The sequence below is a fragment of the Callithrix jacchus genome, chromosome 9, assembly GCF_049354715.1.
Source record: "Callithrix jacchus isolate 240 chromosome 9, calJac240_pri, whole genome shotgun sequence".
NCBI lineage: Eukaryota > Metazoa > Chordata > Mammalia > Primates > Cebidae > Callithrix > Callithrix jacchus.
Genome location: NC_133510.1, coordinates 66,263,320 through 66,290,088, shown reverse-complemented (window position 1 = coordinate 66,290,088; position 26,769 = coordinate 66,263,320). Strand labels below are relative to the sequence as shown.

The following is a 26,769-nucleotide window of genomic DNA, read 5'->3' as shown; positions in this document are numbered from 1 at the left end:
ATATTTGAAAGGAGGGGCTGGCGCGGAAAACGAAGATTACGTTTTGGATCCTCGCGGAGTACTGTCTGGCGGCTAAGTCCTGGACCTGGGAAAGAGGGCGACTGTTGGGGCGGTGAGGCCAGAAGGGATTCGTGAGCATGGGTACAAGCCGAAGTGAAGGGGATCCCCAGAGCTGACGCGAGGGGAGGCGGGGGTGGCTCCGGGAGGGAGTGTCGGGAGGCTTTGGGACGGCCTCGGGGCGCTGAAGGGCTGGGCCGAGGCCTCCGGGGTAGCGCGGCGAGTGGTGTGGCAGCGAAGGCGGGGATCTGCCCGGAGGAAGGAAGAGCGGAAACCTCAGTTTATAACGGGAGCCCGGCGTCCCGGTGTGGGTTTTTTCCCTGATGAAATTTCTAATGTGGTTCTTTACTTCCTTCAGTCCTCTTCCCTTCCTCCAGTGAGCTTCATTAACAATCTTCACTAATTGGTCTCTTTTTCCCTAGCACTCCAGTGTCATGAGGAACTTCAAAGGAGCCAACTTTGGGATTCTGCTAAGCAGCCAGAAGGAGGCCAAAGAGTTGCTGCCCGACTTGAAGGTGGGGGTGCTGCCTGGCTCGGAATACACCTGGCTTTCCCAACTGAGCTGTTTTGTGTTTGCCTTTTGAAGAGATGGATAAGTAGGGGACCCTCTCTGAGCAACCCTATTTCTAATTACTTTCTCTACCTCTTTCCTGCCTTTGCTAGCCCCATTCATATCTTACTCTACTCCTAGGAGTTCCTGTCCAAGCCTCCAGCTGGTTTTCCCAGCAGCCGGTCTGATGCTGAGAGGAGACAAGCTTGTGATGCCATCCTGAGGGCTTGCAACCAACAGCTGACTGCTAAGCTAGCTTGCCCTAGGCATCTGGGGAGCCTGCTGGAGCTGGCCGAGGTGGCCTGTGATGGCTACTTGGTGTCTACCCCCCAGCGTCCTCCCCTCTACCTGGAACGAATTCTCTTCGTCTTGCTGCGGAATGCTGCTGCACAAGGAAGCCCAGAGGCCACTCTCCGCCTTGCTCAGCCCCTCCATGACTGCTTGGTGCAGTGCTCTCGCCAGGCTGCTCCCCAGGACTATGAGGCTGTGGCTCGGGGCAGCTTTTCTCTGCTTTGGAAGGGGGCAGAAGCCCTGTTGGAACGGAGAGATGCATTCGCAGCTCGGCTGAAGGCCTTGAGCTTCCTAGTACTCTTGGAGGATGAAAGTACCCCTTGTGAGATTCCTCACTTTGCTTCGCCAACAGCCTGTCGAATCGTAGCTGCCCATCAGCTATTCGATGCCAGTGGGCATGGTCTAAATGAAGCAGATGCTGATTTCCTAGATGACCTGCTCTCCAGGCACGTGATCAGAGCCTTAGTGGCGGAGGCAGAGAGCTCTTCTGGGCTTCTTTCTCCCCAGAGGACCCTCTGCCTCTTGGAGCTCACCTTGGAACACTGCCGTCGCCTTTGCTGGAGCCGCCACCATGACAAAGCCATCAGCACAGTGGAGAAGGCTCATAGTTACCTAGGGAACACCAATCTGGCCCCTAGCCTTCAGCTATGTCAGCTAGGGGTTGAACTGCTGCAGACTGGGGAGGAAGGACCTCAGGCAGTGGCCCAGCTTCTGATGAAGGCATCAGCTGTCCTGAGCAATAGTATGGAGGCACCGTCACCCCCGCTTCGTGCATTGTATGAGAGTTGCCAGTTCTTCCTTTCAGGCCTGGAGCGAGGCACCAAGAGGCGCTATAGACTTGATGCTGTTCTGAACCTCTTTGCTTTTCTTGGAGGGTACTGCTCTCTTATGCAACAGCTGCAGGATGATGGTGTGAGTTAAGGACCTGGAGGTAGGGTGGGGATATGGTCTGTGGACTCACTACCAGCCTAGGATATTGGGCAAGATCTAGAAGTGTTAGGCTGCTCTCTGGACTGTGCCTAGCCAGTCAGCAAGCAGTCTAGTCTATCCTGAGAGAGCAGTGACCCTTTTGGATGTCCTTCTTCCTGCTCTCTGGGCTCTGTCAGCTCACCAGGAGTACGGATTAGTCTTCAGCTTGGAGCCCTCTTTATCTCTGCTCCTCAAACCAACCTTCCACCTCTTTCTTCAGGTGTGTGGAGGCTCCTCCAAGCGACAGCAATCTTTTCTTCAGATGTACTTTCAGGGACTTCACCTCTACACTGTGGTGGTGTATGACTTTGCACAAGGCTGTCAGGTACTGTCTGGAAATCAAGGAACCTGGACAAGACTCATAGGGTCTGCGGTTGCTCCACTGCCCTCGAAGAGCTTTGGGGTTGCTTGGCTTTGGGTGTGGAGTGGGGTGGAGGTCATCTTGGACCCAGCATGACTTGTCACCCTCAAGCCCTTCTTGTCCCTTCAGGTAGCTGGTTTGGCTGACCTGGCCCAACTAGTGGAGAGTTGCAAATCTACAGTTGTCTGGATGCTGGAGGCCTTAGAGGGCCTGTCAGGCCAGGAGCTGACGGACTACATGGGGATGACTGGTTAGTGCCCTGGGTCTTAGAGTTCATGGGAGGGTCATCACCCACTAGGCAGGTGAATAGTACTTGCTGCATGGTTCTGACCACTGTGAGGGTTCCCTGTGGTTCAAGGAGGCAGTGAAAGAAATTTATAAGTACCGGCTATTCTATATTTAACACCAGTAGAGAAGTGATGAGGCTAACTTTTTTTTTTTTTTTTTTTGAGATGGAGTCTCACCGTGTTGTCCAGTTTGGAGTGCAGTGGTGTGATCTCAGCTCACTGCAACTCAGCCTCCCAGGTTCAAACAGTTCTCACGCCTCAGTCTCCTGAGTAGCTGGGATTACAGGCGCCCACCACCATGCCCAGCTAATTTTTTATTTTTAGTAAAGATGGGGTTTCACCATGTTGGCCAGGCTGGTCTCAAACTCCTGACCTCAAGTGATCTGCCCGCGTCAGCCTCCCAAAGTGCTGGGATTCTAGGCGTAAGCCACTGCACCTGGCCGAGGCTAATTTATAACAGTGGACACAATTGCCTCGACTGGAATTTAACTTGGTGTTTAACAGTTTTACCTGATATGCAACCTTAGGACCTTTCAATATATTTTTAATTTTTAAAATGTTTTTGTTTTTTCTCTTTCTTCACTTACCAGAATCCAGAAGTCATTACAAATGACTTTTCTGTATATTTAAGTGGTTTGGTTTTGGTTTTTTTTGAGACAAGGTCTTGCTCTGTCGCCTAGGCTAGAGTCCGCTGGCACAATCACAGCTCAACACAGTCTTAACCTCCTGGACTCAAGCTGGGGTTGCAGGTGTGAGCCACCGCACCTGGCTGACCCAGCCTTTAAAAAAAAAATTATATATTTCCACTCACTGCCACCTCCACCTCCTGGGCTCAAGCGATTCTCCTGCCTCAGCCTCCCGAGTAGCTGGTATTACAGGCGCCCACCACCTCACCTGGATAATTTTTGTATTTTTAGTAGAGATAGGGTTTCACATGTTGGTCAGGCTGGGCTTGAACTCCTGACCTCAGGTGATCCGCACGCTCGGCCTCCCAAAGCTGGGATTACAGGCGTGAGCTGCTGTGCCCGGCCCATAACCAACATTTAAGTCAAGTAACAGACTTATAGTCCAGAAAATCCTTCCTTGGGTCCCCTTTCAACCCCCACCAGCAATTACTATACTAATAGCTTTTCTGGTTTTGTTGTTGTTGTTAAGACAGAGTCTCTGTCGCCCAGGCTAGAGTGCAGTGGCATGATCTCAGCTCACTGCAACCTCCACCTGCTGGGCTCGAGCAATTCTGCTGCCTCAGCCTCCTGAGTAGTTAGGATTACAGGTGCACACTTCTCTGCTAATTATTGTGGGGTCTTTGTTTTTGTTTTTGTTTAGACCAAGTCTCCCTCTGTCACCCAGGCTGGAGTACAGTGGCACAATTTTGGCTCACTGCAACCTCTACCTCAGCTTCCGAGTAGCTGGGATTACAGGTGTGAGCTACAATGCCCAGCTCCATCATTTTAAAAAGCAAGGCCTGTTAGTTTAAGCCTCATAATTCTAAGGTTTTCAGTCATGGAAGGTTCTAAAGAACTTTTTATATTCTTAGTGGTTGAACCTAGCCATAGAGATAAAAATATCATTAGAAGTAACAAAAATTATTAGTATGAAAATTTTGGCCAGGTGTGATGATGGCTCAAGCATATAATCCCAGCACTTCCGGAGGCTGAGGTGGGCGGATCACCTGAGGTCAGGAGTTTGAGACCAGCCTGGCCAACACAGTGAAATGCTGTCTCTACTAAAAATACAAAATTAGCCAGGCATGGTGGGGCAATCCTGTAATCCCAGCTGCTACTTGGGAGGCTGAGGCAGGAGAATCGCTTGAACCTACGAGGTAGAGGTTGCAGTGAGCTGAGATCACACCATTGCACTCCAGCCTGGGCAACAAGAGTGAAACCCCAACTCTTAAAAAAAAAGAAAGAAAGAAAGGAAAGATCCTCCCACAGAGTACAGAAGACTGACTTTATTTTCTCTCAGTCATCTATGTTGATAGCCAAGAAGCTGCATAAATATTATCATTTATTCATTCAGCAAATGTTAGTTGAGTACTTATTGTGTGCCGTGCACTATTTTAAGTACTTGTATGTGTCAGTAAATAAAACAAAGATCCCTTCCCTCACAGAGCCACATTCTAGTTTGGGGGAAAAGATAAACTCAGTAAATAAGTAAATTATCAACATATTAGAAAGTCGATATGGGGGAAGGCCGGGCGTGGTGGCTCACGCCTGTAATCCAAGCCCCCCTTTGGAGGCCAAGACGGGTGGATCACCTGAGGTTGGGAGTTCAAGACCAGCCTGACCAACATGGTGAAACCCCGTCTTTATAAATAAAAAAAAAAAAAAAAAAAAAAGCAAAAGAAAAAAATAATGGGGGAAAAGGAAAAACAGAGCAGGATAAGATAGGGAATTGGGAGTCCAAGGTGCATGATGTGGGGCAAGTTAGCACCTTAAATCAGGTGCTCAGAGTAGACCTAATTGAGAGGGTGATGTCAGCAAAGGCTTGGAGGATGTGAGGGAGTTAGCCATGTGGGTACCAGGAAAAGAACATCCCTGACAGAAGAAACACCCAGTGCCAGGGCCCTGAGGCAGGAGAGGTCTGGTTTGTAAAACAAGTGCAGATGGGCTAAGTGGTGTGGGTTCACCATGCTAGAATGAAGGCATGGGCCTATTTGGAGCAGGAAGAGGAGAACTGCCCCTTCCTCACTCCTAGCAGTAGGGGTTTCTGTCTGATTTGGAAGCTGCTGAGCTGACCACAGATTGAGCCTCTCTCTGGTGCCTCTCCAGGAGGAGAGCGTGGTGGGAGCCATTCCTACGGTCAGTTGTCTCTTTTCTCCCTTGCAGCTTCTTACACCAGTAACTTGGCCTATAGCTTCTATAGTCACAAGCTCTATGCCGAGGCCTGTGCCATCTCCGAGCCGCTCTGTCAGCATCTGGGTTTGGTGAAGCCAGGCACTTATCCTGAGGTGCCTCCTGAGAAGGTACAAGGGAATGAGAAGTACAGGAGGGGAGCTTATGTGGTGGGGGGCTTGGGTAGCAGGAAAGGGCCTAGCCAGCACCCTGCCTTGGAGTGGGGTGTTAGTAGCAGCATGTTGGCACGAGTATCTGGAGCAGTGTTTCCCAAACCTCACTGGACTGTTACTTAGTGTTTTTCTTTAGATTGACTCACTTTTTTTTTTTTTTTTTTTGAAATGAGTCTCACTCTTTCCCCTAAGATGGAATGCAGTGGCTTGATCTTAGCTCACTGCAACCTCCACCTCCTGGGTTCAAGCAATTCTCCTGCCTCAGCCTCCCAAGTAGCAGCTGGGATTACAGGCTTGCCCTATCATGCCCGGCTAATTTTTGTAGTTTTTGTAGAGATGAGATTTCACCATGTTGATTAGCCAGGCTAGTCTCAGACTCCTGACCTCAGGTGATCCACCTGCCTCAGCCTCCCAAAGTGCTGGGATTACAGGTGTGAGCCACTGCATCCAGCCTGACTCACTTTTTATATTTAGCCTGGTCCTGAGCTACTGGTTTCCAGCTGAGCTGCATATTAGAATCACCTGAGTGACCTTTAAAGAAATTCTAATGCCCCAAGTTAATTGCATCAGAATCTCTAGTGCTTGCTGGGTGTGGTGGCTTACACTTGTAATCCCAGCACTTTGGGAGGCCAAGGCAGGTGGATCACCTGAGGTCCAGAGTTTGAGACCAGCCTAGCCAACATGGTGAAACCCTGTCTCTACTAAAAATACGAAAAGTATCTGGGTATGGTGGCATGTGCCTGTAATCCCAGCTACTCAGGAAGCTGATGCAGGAGAATTGCTTGAACCTGGGAGGCGGAGGTTGCACTGAGCCAAGATCGTGCTACTGCACTTCAGCCTGGGCAACAGAGTGAAACTCCATCTCAAAAAAAAAAAACAAGACTCTAGTGCTGGAGCCCAGGCATCTGAATATTTTCAGAGATCCCCCCAGATGGTCCTTGGAGCAACCACAGTGAGATCCAGTGTTTTTAAGAAAGAATACCTGTGAACTGATGCATTGGCGGGATTGGCAAGCAAGATGGGTCATAGAGAGGCTTGGGTTTCATCTTGACTGAGGTGGTGAGCCTCCAAAGGATTTAAGTGGAGGCATGACAGCAGACAGGCGTTTTGGATTTCCCTAACTTTGCTATGATGAATGGAGTGTAGGAGACAAGACTGGGTAATCAGGCTGTCCATAGCAGCCTAGACGGGGAAGGGTAGACTGAACTGAAGCAGCTGCATGAGAGATGGAATGCAGTGGATGGGTGCAAGAAGCCAAGGATTAACCTGGTAGGTGACTGGCTGGAAGGGAGAGCCAGAGAAGGGAACATCAGAAATGGCCCCACATTTCAGACTTAGGAGAAGGCAGTGCCATTTGCCGAGGATTACAGGAGGAGAAGCAGGTTTTCAAGGGTGTGGATGATGAACATGGGTGTGGATGATGAACATGGGGGTGGAGTGGATTGGAGCCTCTGAATTGAAGGCACTGAATAATTCATTCTTAGGGATGTCCTACCTTGGGGTGGGGGTGGTGCAGGAGGCCCACCTGCTAACCCTGCCCCCCCATGTGGTTATGCGCCTATGCATGCACATCCCTTCCACCATACATACTCACTGGTTCCTCTCCAGTTTGGTCTGTTCCCTTTCTCTGGTCAGTTGCACAGGTGCTTTCGGCTGCAAGTAGAGAGTTTGAAGAAACTGGGTAAACAGGCCCAGGGCTGCAAGATGGTGACTTTGTGGCTGGCAGCCCTGCAACCCTGTAGCCCTGAACACATGGCTGAACCAGTCACTTTCTGGGTTCGGGTCAAGATGGATGCAGCCAAGGCTGGAGACAAGGAGCTACAGCTAAAGTGAGTTGGGGTTTGGGTGCGGTGGCTCATGCCTGTAATCCCAGCACTTTGGGAAGCCAGGGTGGGTGGATCACTTGAGGTTAGGAGTTTGAGACCAGCCTGGCCAACATGGTGAAACCTGTATATACTAAAAATACAAAAATTAGCCAGGTGTGGTGGCACACACCTGTAATCTCAGCTACTCAGGAGGCTGAGGCAGGAGAATCACTTGAACCAGGAGGCGGAGTTTGCAGTGAGCCAAGATTGTGCCACTGCACTTCAGCCTGGAGGCAGACTCTGTCTCAAAAGGGAGTTGGGGAGGGGGTCAACTATGTTTGGCCCATGAATGGGGTGGCTTTTTGGTAATCATGGTCATGTCCTTGCATCTTTATGTCTGGCTAGTAAAGACAGTAATTCCTTCATTCATTAGTTATTCATTGAGTGCCTACTATATGCTAGCCACTGTGCTAGGTATTTGGTGGTATAGTGGTGACAATGTTCTTGCTTTCATGGAACTTATATTCTACTTGGGAAGATATTTTTTAAAAGTACATTTATATCTGTTCTTTTTTTTTTTTTTGAGGCAGAGTTTCACTCGTTACCCAGGCTTGAGTGCAATGGTGCAATCTCGGCTCACTGCAACCTCTGCCTCCTGGGTTCAGACAATTCTACTGCCTCAGCCTCCTGAGTAGCTGGGATTACAGGCACGTGCCACCATGCCCAGCTAATTTTTTTGTGTTTTTAGTAGAGACGCGGTTTCACCATGTTGACCAGGATGTTCTGGATCTCTTGACCTCGTGATCCACCTGCCTCGGCCTCCCAAAGTACTGGGATTACAGGCGTGAGCCACCTCGCCTGGTTCCTATCTGTTCTTTTTTTTAAAAAAATTTTTTTATAGAGACAAGGTCTTACTATGTTGCCTAGGCTGGTCTTGAACTCCTGAGCTCAAGTGATCCTCCTACTTTGGCCTCTCAAAGTGCTAGGATTACAGGCATGAGCCAACATGCCCCGCCTTCATGTATGCTCTATGAAAACAGTTAAACAGAGTGATTTGCCAAAAGAGGGAACAAGTTTAGGTGGGTTATTTAGGAAAGCCCTCTTTGAAGAAGTGATAGATGAGACCTGAGGATGTGAAGGAATCTACCCTATAAAGATCTTAGGGAGCCTGGGCAAAATAGCAAGACCTTGTCTCTACTTAAAAAAAAAAATTAGCCAAATATGGTGGCATAAACCTATAGTCTACTTATACCTAGTTAGGAGGCTGAAGTGGGAGGATCACTTGAGCCTGGAAGACTGCTGCTGCAGTGAACTGTGATCACGCCATTGCACTCCATCCTGGGCAACAGTGAGACTGTCTCAAAAAAAAGATCTCAGGGAAGGGAATTCCTTGCAGAGGGAGTAGTAAATATAAAGACTGCAAGGTGGGAACAAGCTTGGGAACATGCTTGAGAAAGCCAGCATGCTGGGGGTAGTAGAACAGTGGTATAGAATGGGGAACCATATGGAATGGAGGTAGTCAAGATGGGAAGAGGCCAGGTCACACAGGGCCTTATAGGCCATGGTCAGGGCTTTGGAAATGATTCCCAGTGGGAGCCCACTGCAGTTTGTTAAACAGGGGAGCAATGCAATCTGATTTAGGATTTGAAAGCCGTGACTGAAACATACTGAGCTTTCAGCAAGCCAAAGCTGGGGCTCCTCACATGGGAGCAGAGGCTTTGTGCCTCCTGGGCTTCACCCTGGTGCTGAGCATGACTTCCCTCAGGACTCTGCGAGACAGCCTAAGTGGCTGGGACCCAGAGACCCTGGCCCTCCTGCTGAGGGAGGAGCTGCAGGCCTACAAGGCGGTGCGGGCCAACACTGGACAGGAACGCTTCAACATCATCTGTGACCTCCTGGAGCTGAGCCCCGAGGAGACACCTGCTGGGGCCTGGGGACGAGCCACCCACCTGGTGGAACTGGCTCAGGTGCTCTGCTACCACAACTTTGCCCAGCAGGCCGACTGGTAAGGAGTAGTAGCTGGGGAGGCCACGCTTGCTCCTTGCCCTAGGTCCTCTCGCCCTCTTCAGAACCAGTGTCCGTCTCCACATCCCTGAGTGCTCCCTTCATCTTGTGGCCATGGGAGCACATGCAAAGGGAGAGACCAGCTATTCTGTAGCCGGCCCTTCCCAGGGCGCCGTGGCAGGTACTTGTAGCAGGCCCAGCTTAAGCACATCCTCTCCCTGCAGCTCTGCTCTGGATGCTATCCGGGAAGCCCTGCAGCTTCTGGAGACTGTGAGGCCTGAGGCCCAGGCCAGAGATCAGCTTCTGGACGATAAAGCACAGGCCTTGCTGTGGCTTTACATCTGTACTCTGGAAGCCAAAATACAGGAAGTGAGTGTGACTCCTGTGGGGTTAAGCAGAACTGGCTGTAGGAATTATTGTCCCTGGGCCCCCAGCAAGTTGGTTGGTACCAGCCCTGGTTTTCTTTGTTTTTATTTTTAGAGATAGGGTCTCTCTGTGGCCCAGTCTGGTCTTGAACTCCTGGTCTCAAACAATCCTCCCACCTCAGCCTGCTGAGTGAGCCACCTCACTGTGCCCTGTTTTATACCCCAATCTTCCAATCCAGGGTATCGAGCGGGATCGAAGAGCCCAGGTCCCTGGTAACTTGGAGGAATTTGAAATCAATGACCTGAACTATGAAGATAAACTCCAGGAAGATCGTTTCCTATACAGTAACATTGCCTTCAACCTGGCTGCAGATGCTGGTAAGGGGTAAATGTAGTGTGGCGCGGGCATCTCCATGGCTTCCTGAGTGGAACGGGACCCCTGGTGAGGGAGAGCCTGACCTTGTAGGGTAGGAGTTTGTGGAAGCAGCAGGAGGTTGGCGTGAAGGGCAGAGGATGTTACAGGGAAAGGCAGGTTCTCTCCAGATGGCCCATGCTGAGAGAGCCAGTCATTTTCTTCTGGCTCAACAGCTCAATCCAAATGCCTGGACCAAGCCCTGGCCCTGTGGAAGGAGCTGCTTACAAAGGGGCAGTCCCCAGCTGTGCGATGTCTCCAGCAGACAGCAGCCTCACTGCAGATCCTAGCAGCCCTCTCCCAACTATTGGCAAAGGTAATGGGGCAGGGCATCGAGGGGTGACCTATTTAAAAAAGGACTAAACCAGAAACAGCACCTTTGCCTTCTTTGGCCTGTGAGCCTGCTGAGAAATCATGAAAGTCAATGGTCAAGCACAGGGCTGTATCACCAGCCTTATCTTTTTTTTTTTTCTTGAGACAGAGTCTTATTCTCACCAGGCACCAGGCTGGAATGCAGTGGCATGATCTCAGCTCACTACAACCTCCGCCTTCCGGGTTCAAGCAATTCTTCTGCCTCAGCCTCCCTAGTAGCTAGGATTACAGGCACATGCCACCACACCCAGCTAATTTTTGTATTTTTAGTAGAGACAGGGTTTCACCATGTTGGCCAGGATGGTCTTGATCTTCTGACCTTGTGATCCGCCCAGCTTGGCTTCCCAAAGTGCTGGGATTGCAGGTGTGAGCCACCACGCCCAGGCCCATAGATGCCTTTGGACACAATTTTACATTCTTACATTCTTATGTGTACCTTTTTTTTTTGAGATGGAGTCTTGCTCTGTTGCCCAGGCCGGAGTGCAGTGACACAGTCTTGGCTCACTGCAACCTCTGACTCCTGGGTTCAAGCGATTCTCCTGCCTAAGCCTTCTGAGTAGCTGAGACTACAGGTGCATGACCACTCCTGGCTACTTTTTTGTATTTTTACTATAGATCGGGTTTCACCATGTTGGCCAGGCTTGTCTTGAACTCCTGACCTCAGGTGATCCATGCACCTCAGCCTCCCAAAGTGCTGGGATTACAGGTGTGGGCCACTGTGCCCAGCCTTTTTTCTTCTACTTCCTCTTCTCCTTGAGACAGTCTTGCTCTATCACCCAGACTGGAGTGCAGTGGCGTGATCTCAGCTCACTGCAACCTCTACCTCCTGGGTTCAAGGGATTCTCCCGCTTTACTCAGCCTCCTGGGTAGTTGGGACTATAGGTATGCACAACCACGCCCTGCTAATTTTTGTATTATTGGTAGAGATGGGGTTTCACCATGTGGGCCAGGCTGGTATTGAACTCCTGACCTCAGATGATCCACCTGCCTCTGCCTCTCAAAGTGCTGTGATTTCAGGTGTGAGCCACCTGCCTGGCCTTATGTGTACATTCTTATTTCAGGGACGTTCACAAATTTCCTGAAGCTCTTCCCTAAACCCCACATTAGGAAACTTAAAAAAAAAAAAAAAGGCATTATACATGCTATTAAGTGTGAGCCAATAGACCATATTTCTAGCAGGGGAAGCTACCTCAGCCCTAGATTTGAGTCTTGGTTCTGCCACATACCTGTTATGTGAACTCAGACGAGCACCTTTACCTATCTGAGTCTTAGCTTCCTGTACTATAAAATTGGAATTAGAGTTGTTATGAAGGCTAAATGAATCGATGCATGTAAACCTTGGCACACTGCCTGGCACATAGTAACTACTCAGAAAATCCTGGCTATTGGTGATGATTGGCATCTAGGCTTTAAAACAGCAGGGGCAGGGTGATGGTTGCTTCCTCTGGGTAACCACATTCCAACCAGGCTGTGAGGTCAGACTATAGTCCAAGGTCCCAAAGGGCTGGGGAGCAGAGGGTAGAAATGCAGTCTTGAGCCAGGGGTGGAGTAAACTTGGCTGTTCCTGCTGATCAGCCCTTGCAGGCTCTGGAGGTCCTCCTGCTTCTACGGACTGTCTCTGAGAAACTGAAGGACCACGTGAAGGCCGCTGGCTCCTCGTGCCACATCACCCAGCTCCTCCTGACCCTTGGCTGTCCCAGCTATGCCCAGGTGAGTGCCCACCCAGCCTAGTCTGGGGACTGCAGGGAGCCTGTGGCTTTAGAGACTCACCTCTTTTCTGATAAGACAAGATATCAAAGGGGCAGTTTCTTGGCCTTCTACTACCACAGGTGGCTGGAGAATTGTAGAATGTGGAGCAGTTGGAGGCAGCTGTAAGAAGGGGAGGCATCTTTGTCCTTCCTGCAAAACCCGTTGTTCATTAAGTCCGACATACAGACTCTGCTGCAGGAACATACTGCCAGTCTTGTATTTCCTAACTGGTTCTGTTGCCCTAGTTGATGCTTCACATTGCTCACATGGAGGTATCACAGTGTCTCCTGGTGGGGCTCCTTGCCTCTAGTTTCTCCCTTTTCGACTTCGTCTTCTTAACGATCCCTGCTAGGCACAGGTGTGATCTTCCTTTCCTGCTTAACCCGTTTCCCTTTTGCCGCAAGAATACTTGCTGGCTACAGTTTTTACCCCTAGGATAACTTTGCCACAAAATATCTCACTTTTACTATTATTTTCACATCACTCCAGTATATTGACTTTAGAAACAGAAGACATCATTCTGTTTTTAGTAGTGTTATTTCCATTTACAAAATATAGTAATTCTTTTTTTTTCTGAAGTGAAATTCTTTCTTTTTTTCCTGTCGCCCAGGCTGGAGTGCAATGGCACAGTCTCGTCTCACTGCAACCTCCATTTACTGGGTTCAAGTGATTCTCCTGCCTCAGCCTCCCAAGTAGCTGGAATTACAGGCACCTGCCACCACACCCAACTAATTTTTGTATTTTTAGTAGAGATGGGGTTTCACCATGTTGGCCAGGCTGGTCTCAAACTGTTGACCTCATGATCCGCCCGCCTTGGCCTCCCAAAGTCCTGGGATTACAGGCGTGAGCCACTGTGCCTGACTAAAATACAGTAATAATAATAATTATTATTTTTTTTTGAGACAGAATCTTACTCTGTTGCCCAGGCTGGAGTCCAGTAGCACAATCTCAGCTCACTGCAACCTCCGCCTCCCAGGTTCAAGAAATCCTCCTGCCTCAGCCCCCCCACCCCAGTAGCTGGGATTACTGGCACACGCCACCATGCCCAGCTAATTTTTGTATTTTTAGTAGAGATGGAGTTTCGCCATGTTGGCCAGGCTGTTCTCGAACTCCTGACCTCAGGTAATCCACCCACCTTGACCTCCGAAAGTGCTGGGATTACAGCACTTTGTAAGGTGAGCCACCGTGGCTGGCCTTATTTACTCCACTTTCCTTTGAAGAGTCTGGCTGCCTTTCCTCATGCACCCTCTGATTGCTTCCTTAGTTACACCTGGAAGAGGCAGCTTCAAGCCTGAAGCATCTTGATCAGACCACTGACACATACCGGCTCCTTTCCCTGACCTGTGATCTACTTCAAAGTCAACTCTACTGGACTCACCAGAAGGTATTTCTCACTTTTTCTTTTTTTTTTTTTTTTTGAGATGGAGTTTCACTGTTGTTACCCAGGCTGGAGTGCAATGGCACGATCTCGGCTCACCTCTGCCTCCTGGGTTCAAGCAGTTCTCCTCCCTCAGCCTCCCTAGTAGCTGGGATTACAGGCACACACCACCATGCCCAGCTAATTTTTGTATTTTTATTAGAGACGGGGTTTCACCTTGTTGACCAGGATTGTCTCGATCTCTTGACCTCGTGATCTACCCGCCTCGGCCTCCCAAAGTGCTGGGATTATAGGCGTGAGCCACCGCGCCCAGCCTGGTATTTCTTTCTTAACCTCCTGGGTATTAGAAAGATTTTAGGATTTTCTGGATATTTACCTGGCTTTCGAGATTTCCCTGGAGCTAGGCAGAATGTTCCTGATCCTGACAGGCAGGCATATTTTCTAGCCTTGCCTTCCCCTGTGACTTGCTCACGAGTCCTCCTATGGTAGAGATATGGTCCTTTTCCTTCTTCTCAGTTTCCTCAGGAGCAAGGGAGAAAGTCTGTCCTGACAAAAAGCTGAAAGAGCAGTGATCCTGGGAAGGCATGGGGGCTCTGGACTAGGAATCCAGGGGGATCACAGAGACTTGAGTTTTCTCCCAGACTAGTTGTGTGACTTAGGCACGTCTTCTACCCTCTCATGCTCTAGTTTCTTCTCTATGGTTTTATCATTCCTGAAATAGCGAACAAGTCACTGGCAAGGGTAAACTAGCAAATGTTACTGCTTCTTAGGGTTGGGAACATTCTGCCTAGCTCCAGGGAGATCTCAAAAGCCAGGCAAATATTCAGAAAATTCTAAAATATTTCTAATACCCAGGGCCTTCAGGGATGGGGCCACATAATCTCCAGGGCATCTCAAGCTCCAAACTGCCTGTCTGACTTCACTTACTGCCTCCTCTGGCCCCTTCTCCCCTTCAGGTAACTGAGGGTGTCTCTCTGCTGCTGTCTGTGCTTCGGAATCCTGCCCTCCAGAAGTCCTCCAAGGCTTGGTATTTGCTGCGTGTCCAGGCCCTGCAGCTGGTGGCAGTCTACCTTAGCCTCCCATCAAACAGCCTCTCACACTCCCTGTGGGAGCAGCTCTGTGCCCAAGGTGAAAGAATAGGGTGGATGGCTCCCCTTGGATGACATGTATGGTTTGTCTGCTGTCAGCTCTTCTCAAACCTTGTCTCCTCTGCTGGCTAATTGTGTGGCCCAGCCTACCTAGAACCTGCACAGAGTAGGCCTGGGATAGCAGATGGGTTTCAGTTTGACTGCTAACTCTAAACAATTAGTGACTGCCTTTAATACTAGGCTGAAAGGATTTTTTTTTTTTTTGAGATGGTTTTGCTCTGTTGCCCGGGCTGGAATGTTGTGGCGCGATCTTGGCTCACTACAACCTCTGCCTCATGGGTTCAAGCGGTTCTCCTGTCTCAGCCTTCTGAGTAGCTGGGATTACAGGTGCCCGCCACCACGCCTGGCTAATTTTTTGTATTTTTAGTAGAGATGAGGTTTCACCACGTTAGCCAGGATGGTTTCAATCTCCTGACCTTATGATCTGCCCACGCTGGCCTCCAAAAATGCTGGGATTACGGGCGTGAGCCACTGTGCTTGGCCTTTTTTTTTTTTTTTTTTTTTTTTTAGACAGAGTTTCGCTCTTGTCATGCGGGCTGGAGTACAATGGCACAATCTCAGCTCACTACAACCTCTGCCTCCCAGGTTCAAGTGATTCTGACGCTTCAGATTACAGGCATGTGCCACTATGCCTGGCTAATTTTTATATTATAGTAGAGATGGGATTTCACCATATTGGCCAGGCTGGTCTTGAACTCCTAACCTCGGGTGATCCACCTGCCTCGGCCTCCCAAAATGCTGGGATTACAGGCATGGGCCACTGCTCCTGGCCAGCTGAAAGGATTCTGAGACCCCATGGGATCTCAGAGGGAAGGAGTTCTAAGATTGATTAGCTCTGTCTGTCTCAGTGCAGAAGGAAGCATGGGCAGTAGGCTTTGCTGCCTTAGTAACTGAAGGCGGTGAAGTTCTGGCTGCATCCTTTCCCTTCTTCACCCCACCCACCACAGGCTGGCAGACACCTGAGATAGCTCTCACAGACTCCCATAAGCTCCTCCGAAGCATCATCCTCCTGCTGATGGGCAGTGATGTCCTCTCAACTCAGAAAGCAGCTGTGTCGACATCATTTCTGGACTATGGTGAGTCTGGGGAGGACAGCAGGGCCCTGTTGGAATGGACGGGCTATATGGGAGGTCTGCAGTTTTGTTTCCAGAGGATCTACACTGTGGCTGAGTGATGCTTATCTTATCTCTCTCTTTGCTACAGGTGAAAATCTGGTACAAAAATGGCAGGTTCTTTCAGAGGTGCTGAGCTGCTCAGAGAAGCTGGTCTGCCACCTGGGCCGTTTGGGTAGTGTGAGTGAAGCCAAGGCCTTTTGCTTGGAGGCCCTAAAACTTACAACAAAGCTGCAGATACCACGCCAGTGAGTATAGGGCCAGAGGATGTCGATGATGGCACCAGAGTGCCATGCACCCTTGACCATGGATTCCAAACTGTTCCACACACAGGCTACATGCTATGTTTAGAGGCATTCGTGGAAAAAGGCATTCCATGGCTAAATAAGTGGGAAATGCTGAGTTAATTGAGGTTAGATGATTTTATTTCCTGTAGGACATAAAATACTGTCCTTCAGTATGCAGATATGCTTTGCAAATCTCCAAAAGGGAGATCTAGTGTACAGTGTTTCCCTGTTTTCCCACACGATTTTTTTTTTTTTGAGACAGGGTCTTGCTCTGTTGCCCAGGCAGGAGTGCAGTGGTGCCATCTCAGCTTACTGCAACCTCTGCCTCCTGGGTTCAAGCAATTCTCCTGCCTTAGCCTCCAGAGTGGCTTGTATTACAGGCACATGCCACCACATCTGGCTAATTTTTTTATTTTTAGTAGAGATGGGAGTTTTATCATGTTGGTCAGGCTGGTGTCAAACTCCTGACCTCGTGATTTGCCCGCCTTAGCTGTGAGCCACGGCATCCGGCCACACAGGAAACCCCTTTTTTTTTTTTTTTTTGAGACAGAGTCTTGCTCTGTCACCAGGCTAGAGTGCAGTGGTGCAATCTCGGCTCACTGCAACCTCCCCCTCCTGGGTTCAAGCAGTTCTCCTTCCTCAGCCTCCCAAGTAGTTGGGATTACAGAGGTATGCTACCACACCCAGCTAATTTGTATATTTGTAGTAGAGATGAGGTTTCGCCTTGCTAGCAGGATGGTCTTGATCTCCTGACCTTGTGATCCGCCTGCCTTGGCCTCCCAAAGTGCTGGGATTGTAGGCGTGCGCTACCGCCTGCCTGGCCAGGATCCTTTTATTGAGGAATGCAGTTTGGGAAATCCTGTCCCAATGCACAAAGAGCATTGGGATTAGAGAGAAGTGTTCAGGGTTTCCCCCAAGGAGCCTTTATTTTTATTTATTTATTTTTTTTGTTAATCAATGAGAGCTTGTAACATTGCTCAGGTTGGCCTTGAACTCATGGCCTCGCCGCCTCAAGTGCCAGGACATCTGGCCGGAGCCACTGCAGACCCCTTGGAGCCTTTAAATCAGCTTAAGGGAGTGAATGCCTTTTGGAGGCAGGGAAGGACTGAGGTAACTTGGCCTGGTAAAGAGACAAAGAGAGACTCTCCAGGAAACAAAGAATTGTTCTGATTGGTTCTCCTCTCCTCTCTCAACAAGGTGTGCCCTGTTCCTGGTGCTGAAGGGTGAGCTGGAGCTGGCCCGCAGTGACATTGACCTCTGTCAGTCAGACCTGCAGCAGGTCCTGTTCTTGCTCGAATCTTGCACAGGTGAGCAGCCATGTCCCCATGCTCATGGATAGTGCTGAAATGACACACACTACAGCACATCTTTCTGTGTAAAGGTTTTGTTCCCCTTTTTTTTTTTTTTTTTTTTTTGAGACAGTCTCACTTTATCACCCAGGCTGAAGTGCAGTGGTATGACCTAGGCTCATTGGAATCTCTGCCTACCAGGTTCAAGTGATTCTACTGCCTCAGCCGCCTGAGTAGCTGGGATTACGGGCGCATACCACCACACCCAGATAATTTTTTTTTAATTTTTAGTAGAAATGTGGTTTCACCATATTGGCCAGGCTGGTTTTGAACTCCTGACCTCAGGTGATCCACCTGCCTTGACTTCCCAAAGTGCTGGGATTATAGGCATGAGCCACCGCTCCAGGCCTTTGTTCCCTTTTTAATCAGATACTGACTTCTGGTCCCAGGGCAAGATTCCCTTGACTTCAATCCAACTATTGGTCTCCCTCCTTCAGAGAGCCTGCCCCAGACTTACCCTAGTTCTAGGTTTCAGTGCTTCCTAATACATTTTGGCTGTTTAAATTTGATTTAGATAATATTTAGAACTCAGGTCCTCAGTCACACTAGCCACACTTCATGTGCTCAGTAGCCACATGGCTAGTGGCTACTGTTTTGAGTAGCACAAACGTATCCCCAGGAGGGCTGAAGCTAATAATAAAACACTGCATTTATGGCACCTTTTGTCTCCTCACATATACTTTGTTTTCATTTGCCCCACACTAGACCCTGTAAAGCCGGGTGGAAGCATAAATTGTTTTCATCCGTTAAATGAGAAAGTTGAGAAAGTCCATGTTTGGGGCAAGGATCACAGGGCAGGAGGCAGGATTCAGGTGTGGGCCTCCTGGGGCCAGCCTGCTTTTCTCAGCCATGTGGGCCCTCAGCTGCAGGTTTGGGGGCTTTGTGTTCGATCCACTGTTGGTTGGAAAGAAAACAGTAAAGATTTTTTCTAAAAAATAATAAGCCATACTCCATCCTGGCTAACACAGTGAAACGCTTCCCTACTAAAAATACAAAAAATTAGCCAGACGTGGTGGCAGGCACCTGTAGTTCAACTACTCGGGAGGCTGAGGCAGGAGAATTGCTTGAACCCGGGAGGCGGAGATTGCAGTGAGCTGAGATCACACCACTGCACTCCAGCCTGGGTGACAGAGCAAGACTCTGTCTCAAAAAAAAAAAAAAGAAAAACAATAAGCCGTTCTAATATTTGGTATGTTATACAGTGATTCATATATACGTACATATATATAAACATACATATATATGTACGCATATATGGGGAGTTGGGCCCCGAGGTAGCTCAGGAAGTACTTGATACCATTTCTCCTGGTTTTGTAATTCTTGTTCTGCCTTCTCCCCAGAGTTTGGTGGGGTGACCCAGCACCTGGACTCTGTGAAGAAGGTCCACCTACAGAAGGGGAAGAAGCAGGCCCAGGTCCCCTGCCCTTCGCAGCTCCCAGAGGAGGAGCTCTTCCTAAGAGGCCCTGCTCTGGAGCTGGTGGCCACTGTGGCCAAGGAACCTGGCCCCATAGCACCTTCTACAAATTCCTCCCCAGTCTTGAAAACCAAGCCCCAGCCCAGCCCCAAATTCCTATCCCATTCACCCACCTGCGACTGCTTGCTCTGTGCCAGCCCTGTCCTCACAGCAGTCTGTCTGCGCTGGGTGTTGGTCACAGCAGGGGTGCAGCTGGCCATGGGCCACCAGGCCCAAGGTCTGGATCTGCTGCTGTTCGTGCTGAAGGGCTGCTCTGAAGCTACAGAGCGCTTCACCCAAGCTCTCCAAGCTTCCCTGAATCATAAGACACCCCCCTGCTTGGTTCCAAGCCTCTTGGATGAGATCTTGGCTCAAGCATACACACAGCTGGCACTGGAGGGCCTGAGTCAGCCATCAAACAAGAGTCTGCAGAAGGTTTTAGAGTCAGGGCTGAAGTTTGTAGCAGCACGGTTACCCCACCTAGAGCCCTGGCGAGCCAGCCTGCTCTTGATTTGGGCCCTCACAAAGCTGGCTGGCCTCAACTGCTGTACTCCCCAACTTTTCGCAAGCTCCTGGGGCTGGCAGCCACCATTAATAAAAAGTATCCCCAGCTCAGAGCCCTCTAAGTCTCGGAGCCAAAAACGTTCTGGACGAGGGCGCCAACAGGTAGCCTCTGCTCCCCTGCGCCTCCATAATACCTCTCAAAAAGGTCTGGAAGGTAAAGGACTGCCCTGCACACCTAGGCCTCCAGGCCGGGTCAGACAGGCTGGCCCTCATGTCCCCTTCACGGTGTTTGAGGAAGTCTGCCCTACAAAGAGCAAGCCCGAAGTTCCCCAGGCCCCAAGGGTACAACAGAGAGTCCAGACGCGCCTCAAGGTGAGTTGGGACTGTTGCCAGGTGGTGGTGGTAGTGTTGGGTGGGGTTGGTCCTGGAGGAGAGAGTTCTATAGAGTAGGTATCCCCGTGGAATAACTCCCCAGGGCTAGTGGAACCTTAATCTCCTGCTGTCTATGGTACCCCAACATTTTTTTTTTTTTTTTTTTTTTTTTTTGAGACGAAGCCTTGCTATCGCCCAGGCTGGAGTGCAGTGGCACCATCTTGGCTCACTGCAACCTCCACCTCCCAGCTTCAAACAATTCTCCTGTCTCAGCCTCCCGAGTAGCTGGGATTACAGTGTGTGCCACCACACCTGGCTAATTTTTGTATTTTTAGTAGACACAGGGTTTCACCATGTTGGCCAGGCTGGTCTCAAACTCCTGACCTCAGGTGATCCGCCTGCCTCAGCCTCCCAAAGTCCTGGGATTACGGAAGTGAGCCACCACACCTGGCCAACATCTTTCACAGCAAGATCTAGTTCCAAGTCTCCCTTTGTTTCAGACAGAGGCACTTTCCTTAACTCGAACGTTCCTTTTACCTTTTCATCCCAACTTCTGCTCCCTCCTTTTCTTCCTCCTTCCACATCCAAGAATCGCTGCCCCTGATCTAAAGTGTTGAATGTCTTGTGGGAAGTTAGTTCTAAAATCTTCCAGGGTCCCAAGTGATGGTGCCTGCTGGTGCCTCCATAGTGCCACCTGCTGTCACAAGGTGTCTTGTCACTGAAGACCCCTTGGCCCTTCACCCTTTCCCTCTGATCTCAGGTGAACTTCAGTGATGACAGTGACTTGGAAGACCCTGTCTCAGCCGAGGTCTGGCTGGCAGAGGAACCTAAGAGACGGGGCACTGCTTCCCGGGGCCGGGGGCGAGCAAGGAAGGGCCTGAGCCTAAAGACAGATGTGGTGGTTGCCCCAGGTAGTGCCCCTGGGAACCCTGGCCTGAGTGGCAGGAGCTGGAGGGCCAAGAAGGTGGCATCAAGACATTGTGAGGAGCAGTGTCCCCAGAGGGCCCTTTGTGACCAGGCCAGACCTGGCCCTGAGATCATGAGGACCATCCCTGAGGAGGAACTGACTGACAACTGGAGAGAAATGAGCTTTGAGATCCTCAGGGGCTCTGACGGGAAAGACTCTGCCTCAGGTAGGACAGCAAGGGTGAGCTGGATGGTGCATATTTTTGGGGTGTGTCCTGGGGCAAAGCACAAGCAGTAAGTGCTGCCAAGGGAGTACAGAAAGAACGTTCTTTTGCTGGCTCTAAGGGAGTGGATTACAGAAGGAAGAATGAAGAAGATGGCAGGGGGAGGGAGCACTGTGAAAAAGGCCTGCTCTCTCCCCAGGTGGGAAGACTCCAGTGCCGGGCCCAGAGGCAGCCTCTGGAGAATGGGAGCTAATGAGACTGGATTCCAGCAAGAAGGAGCTGCCCAGCCCATGCCCAGACAAGGACAGTGACAAGGATCTTGGTCCTCGGCTCCAGCCCCCCTCAGCTCCTGTAGCCATTGGTGAATATGCCATCCCTCATGCTGGTCACTTGGAGAGGGCTGAGCCTCTAGGGCTCTTGATCCCTCTGTCTTTCTAGGCTGGATTCTGATCTGGATCCAGTAGCCTCTGAACCTGTGTTTGAATCCCAGCACTCTCTCTATGAGCTGTGTACAAGTCACTTAAGCTCTCTGACCTTCCATTCCTTCTGTAAAATGGGGTTTAGGGGCATGGTGGAGTAAGCTGATGCCTGTGAGTTGCACGGCACCCTGTTTGGCACATTGCCCTTCATAAAATGGTAGCTGCTGTTTGCCATGTGGGAGATGAGACAGGGACTCTTCCTTCTTGGAAAGTTTCTGTCAACTATGAAATAAGGAATTAAGCTGTACCAAGTGTACTGACATTCTTCTAGGTCTTTCTACCCTGGACTCCATCTGTGACTCCCTGAAAGTTGCTTTCCGGGGCATTAGTCACTGTCCTCCTAGTGGGCTCTATGCCCACCTCTGCCGCTTCCTGGCCTTGTGCCTGGGCCACTGGGATCCCTATGCCACTGCTTTCCTTGTCACCGAGTCTGTCTCCATCACCTGTCGCCACCAGCTGCTCACCCACCTCCACAGACAGCTCAGGTGGGTACCCAGCATCCCCAAGATGGCTCCTGCTGGGCCAGACTGGAGGGAGGGTCCAGACTTTGAAGGAAGGGGACCTCACCCCTCCCTGTGTTGCTTGCAGCAAGGCCCAGAAGCACCGAGGATCACTTGAAATAGCAGACCAGCTGCAGGGGCTGAGCCTTCAGGAGACCCCTGGAGATGTCCTGCTGGCCCGCATCCAGCGCCTCTTTTCCTTCAGGACTTCTGGATCTGGCCATTTCCCCCAGCCCGAGAAGGAGAGTTTCCAGGAGCGCCTGGCTCTGATTCCCAGTGGTATGCAGGCAGGCTTCTGGCTGGCTCCTCTGTCCTCTTCTGCATCTTCTTACTGAGGAGCTGGGTGAAGGAGTTTAGGCGTTGGTTAGTTTACATAGATTTATGACCCTTATGTCATCACTTTTTACCTGTTAGCATCTTAAATCAGGAAGGTTTTTTAAAAAAAGAAAAACAAAAAACGTCAACTTTGAATTACCAACAAATTCAGTGTCTTTCTTGAGAGGTGGGTTCAGATGTCTGGGGTCTTCTCTACTAACATGAAACATATTAACATGATTTGAGTGCCTCACTCTGTACACGACCTTTTGTTAGTTGCTGTGAGGGACACAAAGTACAGTACGTGGTCTCTTGCACAGGGAACTATTAGAGCAAAGGAGAGCAACTTGAACTCCAGTGACCAGGGCAGACTTCTTGACGTTGTCTTGAGTGATAGATAGGGATTGAGTGCCAAGACAGGGAAGGAAATTCCTTTAACAGCTGAAATGATTCTGTCCGTATTCTGTGTGTCAGGGGTGACTGTGTGTGTGTTGGCCCTCGTCACCCTCCAGCCTGGAACTGTGGGCAACACCCTCCTGCTGACCCGGCTGGAAAAGGACAGTCCCCCAGTCACTGTGCAGATTCCCACTGCCCAAAACAAGGTAGGATTCCTGGGCCATGGAGCAAAGGTGGGCTGGGTTGGGCTTCGGGTCAAGCTGCTCACATTCTGTGTTATGGGAGTGAGAGATGGTAACCACATGGATAAGCAGAGCTCTCACAGCCCTGTCTCCCAAAGCTTCCTTTGAGTTCAGCCCTGAGTGAGTTCGATGCCATCCAGAAGGCACAGAAGGAGAACAGCAGCTGTACTGACAAGCGCGAATGGTGGACAGGGCGGCTAGCACTGGACCACAGGATGGAGGTGTGTGCTGCTGGGGTGGGGTCAGGCCTGCCCTAGGAATGACCTGGGGAGGGGGGTGTCCCAGTGTCTTCTCTGCCAGAGGTCCTGGGTCAGTGCTAAAGCCACTTCAGATCCCTTCTGGAAGTGTAGATCTAAATTTAAAAGTTGTGTCACCTGGGGGCACACCCCTGAATGTCCTGCTGGGGCTCTAGGAGGGGTGCGGGTGGGGAGTGTGACCCCAGTTAAAAAAAAAATTGTGTCACCTGGGGAGAACTTCAGAGCCTAGAAATTAAAGAATATATGGTGATGGATATTTAACGATACACAGAAAAACAAAGGGGCTTAAACCCAACTATCAGCTTCCCAGTTTTACCTTTCATTGCCCACCTGTTCATATTTGTCACAACAGAGGGATAGATTGTAGTCTAGACTCTCCTAGTCTGAGAAAATGAAGAGAGTTTCTAGATTCTTGCCTTCTATGACTAGCAGAAAGACACATAAGACAAATATGCACATTGGATAACGTATTTTCTCATCTCCAAAATGTCAGTGCCTGTGAGAAAGAAGCTTGGCTTCCTCTCTGACTGAAGGTTCTGCCCTCTGCATTCAGGTTCTCATCGCTTCCCTAGAGAAGTCTGTGTTGGGCTGCTGGAAGGGGCTGCTGCTGCCGTCCAGTGAGGAGCCCAGCCCTGCCCAGGAGGCCTCCCGCCTACAGGAGCTGCTGCAGGAATGTGGCTGGAAATATCCTGACCCCACTCTGCTGAAAGTGAGTGAGGAAAGCAGGGAAGGGGGCCGGGCCCAGTGACTTGCACCTATAATCCCACCACTTTGGGAGACCAAGGCAGGTAGATTGCTTGAGCTCAGGAGCTTGAGACCAGCCTGGCCAACATAAGCCCTGTCTACAAAAGTCAGCTGGGCATGGTGGGAGTCATCTGTAATCCCAGCTACCTGGAGGCTGCAGCAGGAGAATTGCTTGAACCTGGGAAGCAGAGGTTGCAGTGGGCTGAGATCAACACACTCCAGGGTGATAGAGTGAGACTCCATCTCAAAAAAAAAAAAAAAGGCCGGGTGCAGTGGCTCGTGCCTGTAATCCCAGCATTTTGGGAGGCGAAGGCAGGTGGACATGAGGTCAAGGGTTAGAGACCATCCTGATCAATATGGTAAAACCCTGTCTCGGCCGGGTGCAGTGGCTCCCGCCTGTAATCCTAGCACTTTGGGAGGCCGAGGCAGGCAGATTACAACATCAAGAGATCGAGACCATCCTGGCCAACATGGTGAAACCTCATGTCTACTTAAATACAAAAATTAGCTGGGCATGGTGGCGTGTGCCTGTAGTCCCAGCTACTTGGGAGGCTGAGTCAGGAGAATTGCTTGAACCCAGGAGGCAGAGGTTGCAGTGAACCGAGATCATGCCACTGCACTCCAGCCTGGCACCTGGCGATAGAGCGAGACTGTCTCAAAAAAAAACCCTGTCTCTACTAAAAATACAAAAATTAGCTGGGCATGGTGGTGCACGCCTGTAGTCTCAGCTATTCGGGAGGCTGAGGCAGGATAACTGCTGGAACCTAAGGTGGCAGTTGCAGTGAGACGAGATTGAGCCATTGCACTTCAGCCTGGCAACAGAGCGAGACTCAGTCTCAAAAAAAAAGAAAGCAGGGAAGGGGAAGAAACTTGACTCAATCCTCTCCCAGCAGCCATCATGAATGAATGAAGATGGTGCTCACCACCACTGTTCCCCTGTAGATCATGCTCAGTGGCGCCAGTGCCCTCACCCCCCAGGACATTCAGGCCCTGGCCTACGGGATGTGCCCAACCCAGCCAGAGAGAGCCCAAGACCTCCTGAATGAGGCAGCAGAACGTCTACAGGGCCTGACAGTACCAAGCAATAGGCACCTTGTCTTGGTCCTAGACAAGGTAAGGAGCTGGGGCAGAGGGTAGTGTCTACTGGGCAGTGAGTACCAACTCATCCCCATGCCCCTTCTGACTTCTGCATATACCTGGCTGGGGACAGTAATCTCTTAGTGCTCTTTGCCCAGGACTTGCAGAAGCTGCCGTGGGAAAGCATGCCCTGCCTCCAGGCACTGCCCGTCACCCGGCTGCCCTCCTTCCGCTTCCTACTCAGCTACTCCATCACCAGAGAGGTGAGGTTCAGGGATTGGTGTCTGGGAATGATTGGCAATTGGGGAAGACCTGAAGAAAGAAGGGCAGAGAGACCTGGGAAGATAGGAGAGGGTCCCAGGAATGGCTCAGACATGGAAAGGGGCTGAGATTGTTAAGAGTTTGGGCCTCTTGGTGAGACCAGCATCCTAATTGCCAGTGTCTCCTCCTCAGTATGGGGCCTCACCAGTGCTGAGTCAAGGGGTAGATCCGCGAAGTACCTTCTATGTCCTGAACCCTCACAATAACCTGTCAAGCACAGAGGAACAATTTCGCGCCAATTTCAGCAGGTCAGGGGAGTGAAGACAAAAAGGGGAGTGGGGAAGGGTAGAGACAACATACAGGGGCACCAAGAATCAACTGTTGCAGCCCACCTTTTGTCTGATGACCCCTGCCATGCATTTCCCTATTCTCACTCCCACCTTTTCCCTGCAGTGAAGCTGGCTGGAAAGGAGTGGTTGGGGAGGTGCCAAGACCCGAACAGGTGCAGGAAGCCCTGACAAAGCATGATTTGTATATGTGAGTGCTGAAGGCAGGGAGAGGGGCAGTCCTAAGGATGGTGTCACCATGGGTTGCTTTGGGACTTTAGAGCCTCTGGAGACCCAGGCAGAGGTCAGCTACTGTTAGGTCAAGACTCATCTCACTTCCTTCTGCCTTAGCTATGCAGGGCATGGGGCTGGTGCCCGCTTCCTTGATGGGCAGGCTGTCCTGCGGCTGAGCTGCCGGGCAGTGGCCCTGCTGTTTGGCTGCAGCAGTGCGGCCCTCGCTGTGCGTGGAAACCTGGAGGGGGCTGGCATTGTGCTCAAGTACATCATGGCTGGCTGGTGAGTCTCCAAGGGCAAGACCCATCCTAGGGCATTAAGACTTCTGCCCTCACCCCCGGTTCTTTCCCAGGTCTGAATCCTGCTTTTCTTGTGCCCCACCTTCCCTCCTATCCCAGTTCCCTGGCATGCCTGAACCATTAACCCTTAGCTCCCTTCTGTTCTTCTCTTGTAACTAAGGGCCAAAGGAGTTTCTCATTGGTTCAATCCTCTCTACTCACCCACCCCCACCACCAATGATGTTTTCCTATGGATTCTGTTTTAGAGCCCTTACTTTGTATTTCTTCCTTCTCTTTTCCCAGCCCCTTGTTTCTGGGTAATCTCTGGGATGTGACTGACCGTGACATTGACCGCTACACGGAAGCTCTGCTGCAGGGCTGGCTTGGAGCAGGCCCAGGAGCCCCGCTTCTCTACTATGTAAACCAGGCCCGCCAAGCTCCCCGACTCAAGTATCTAATTGGGGCTGCACCTATAGCCTATGGTTTGCCTGTCTCTCTGCGGTAACCCCTTGGAGCTGTCTTACGGATGCTAGAAGCAACATGACAGTTCTACCTCCAAGCTTAGATTTAATCCTTAGGATAACTCTTTTAAAGTGATTTTCCTCAGTGTTTTATATGAAACATTTCCGTTTGATTTAACCTCAATATAATAAAGACACATCATTCAAACCCTGTTTTGTGTAGTTTATCTGAGAACA

At 50.4% G+C, this 26,769-nt stretch overlaps 1 protein-coding gene across 3 annotated transcripts; it reads left to right on the top strand.

Annotated features, from left to right (window-relative positions):
- The first annotated feature begins 34 nt into the window (after positions 1-34).
- ESPL1 (extra spindle pole bodies like 1, separase) lies at positions 35-26,740 on the top strand. 3 transcript variants are annotated; one of them, XM_009003860.5, is made up of 31 exons: positions 35-112; positions 480-572; positions 749-1,810; positions 2,088-2,192; positions 2,358-2,478; positions 5,344-5,480; positions 7,158-7,351; positions 9,093-9,332; positions 9,556-9,700; positions 9,936-10,074; positions 10,285-10,424; positions 12,056-12,190; positions 13,494-13,613; positions 14,564-14,735; positions 15,703-15,831; positions 15,959-16,115; positions 17,352-17,461; positions 18,844-19,832; positions 20,593-20,965; positions 21,162-21,323; positions 21,713-21,926; positions 22,030-22,220; positions 22,731-22,858; positions 22,993-23,115; positions 23,705-23,860; positions 24,838-25,008; positions 25,131-25,235; positions 25,426-25,541; positions 25,687-25,770; positions 25,911-26,075; positions 26,375-26,740. In XM_009003860.5, exons 2-31 carry the CDS (start codon positions 492-494, stop codon positions 26,574-26,576), a joined length of 6,366 nt encoding a protein of 2,121 aa, XP_009002108.4. In that variant the 5' UTR covers positions 35-112; positions 480-491; the 3' UTR covers positions 26,577-26,740. The 3 variants fall into 3 exon arrangements, with proteins under 3 accessions (XP_009002108.4, XP_035112539.3, XP_078192676.1); XM_035256648.3 differs by having other exon boundaries at positions 35-141; XM_078336550.1 differs by lacking the exons at positions 25,426-25,541; positions 25,911-26,075; positions 26,375-26,740 and having other exon boundaries at positions 25,687-25,754.
- The last annotated feature ends 29 nt before the right edge of the window (positions 26,741-26,769 follow it).